This window comes from Penaeus monodon, chromosome 22, assembly GCF_015228065.2.
Source record: "Penaeus monodon isolate SGIC_2016 chromosome 22, NSTDA_Pmon_1, whole genome shotgun sequence".
Lineage (NCBI taxonomy): Eukaryota > Metazoa > Arthropoda > Malacostraca > Decapoda > Penaeidae > Penaeus > Penaeus monodon.
Window position 1 is genome coordinate 14,955,388 of NC_051407.1, and position 1,046 is coordinate 14,956,433.

The following is a 1,046-nucleotide window of genomic DNA, read 5'->3' on the forward strand; positions in this document are numbered from 1 at the left end:
CTTCTTAGATACCCAGGTACACTCTTTCCCAACCCCCAACCCCTTCTAGAACACTCACGTACCTCCTCCTCGGATGTTTAGGTTCTCCCTCCCAATGCATAACCTCTTTTTTGGAAACTCACCTCCTGGCCTCAACCTCCGTCTTGGATGTTCAGGTCCGCCCTCCCAACCTCCCCCCAACCTCCCCACAACCTCGGGGAATCAGGTGCTCACTCGCTGGCCATCCCAAACTTTTGATAATCCTCTGTCTAATATCATGGCTTAAAGCAATATAGTGCTGGAAGTGTTATTCAACTTTGCTTTATTATTATCATTATTTCTACTTAAAAATCAAAATCATGACCTCAACCATCACCGTCCTCCCCAACCACCACCACAATTCTCCCTCATTTCTCCATTTCTGCTAACCACCTGGTCTTATCCCTGTACCATATCCCAATGAATATCCAGATTTCATCCCAAAACAAGGTCAGGCCGCTTCCTTCCTTAACAGCGTCACACTGCATTTTCAAAACCAATAGTACTCACCCCCAACCATCATATACTGATAAAAAAAAAAACATTTCATCCCACTGATCTCACCATCTACAGCATCTTTCTTCCTCCTATAACGAATAACCAGCTGACTAAAATAAAGTTACCTAAATCGCCTGCAGATTCATCGTCAGGAGACAAAAGTCCTACTTGGGACTGCGGCGGAGCGCTCATCACAAGCCGCCACGTCCTCACAGCCGCTCACTGCGTTGCCAATGAGAACGCAAAGGGCAGAAAGCTGTGAGTTAAAAGCGCCAGTTTTCTCTTTTGCTTTGCTCGAAGAAGACGAAAATGTTCAAGGATAAGCAGAATTGGTGGCTGTAGGCAAATTGCTGGAAGCATTATTCAAATCATAGATTCTGAATTTTGCATTATTCACAGTGAATTCAGAGTAAATGCATTCCCCGTTTACTGATTGAGTTTCATAGATAAGTGTTGTATTACTATTTTCATCACACCTCTCGAAATAGGTTATCATGGTAGTTGGCTGTGGTGGGTGTGTATGTTTTGGT

The 1,046-nt window shown here is 44.1% G+C and overlaps 1 protein-coding gene across 1 annotated transcript in view; it reads left to right on the top strand.

The window, feature by feature from the left end:
• Nucleotides 1-1,046, top strand: part of LOC119587336 (venom protease-like) — a 17,710-nt gene that overhangs the window by 3,823 nt on the left and 12,841 nt on the right. Inside the window, 1 exon segment of the mRNA XM_037936084.1 lies at nt 657-774. Within this exon segment, the coding sequence (XP_037792012.1) occupies nt 657-774 (118 nt within the window).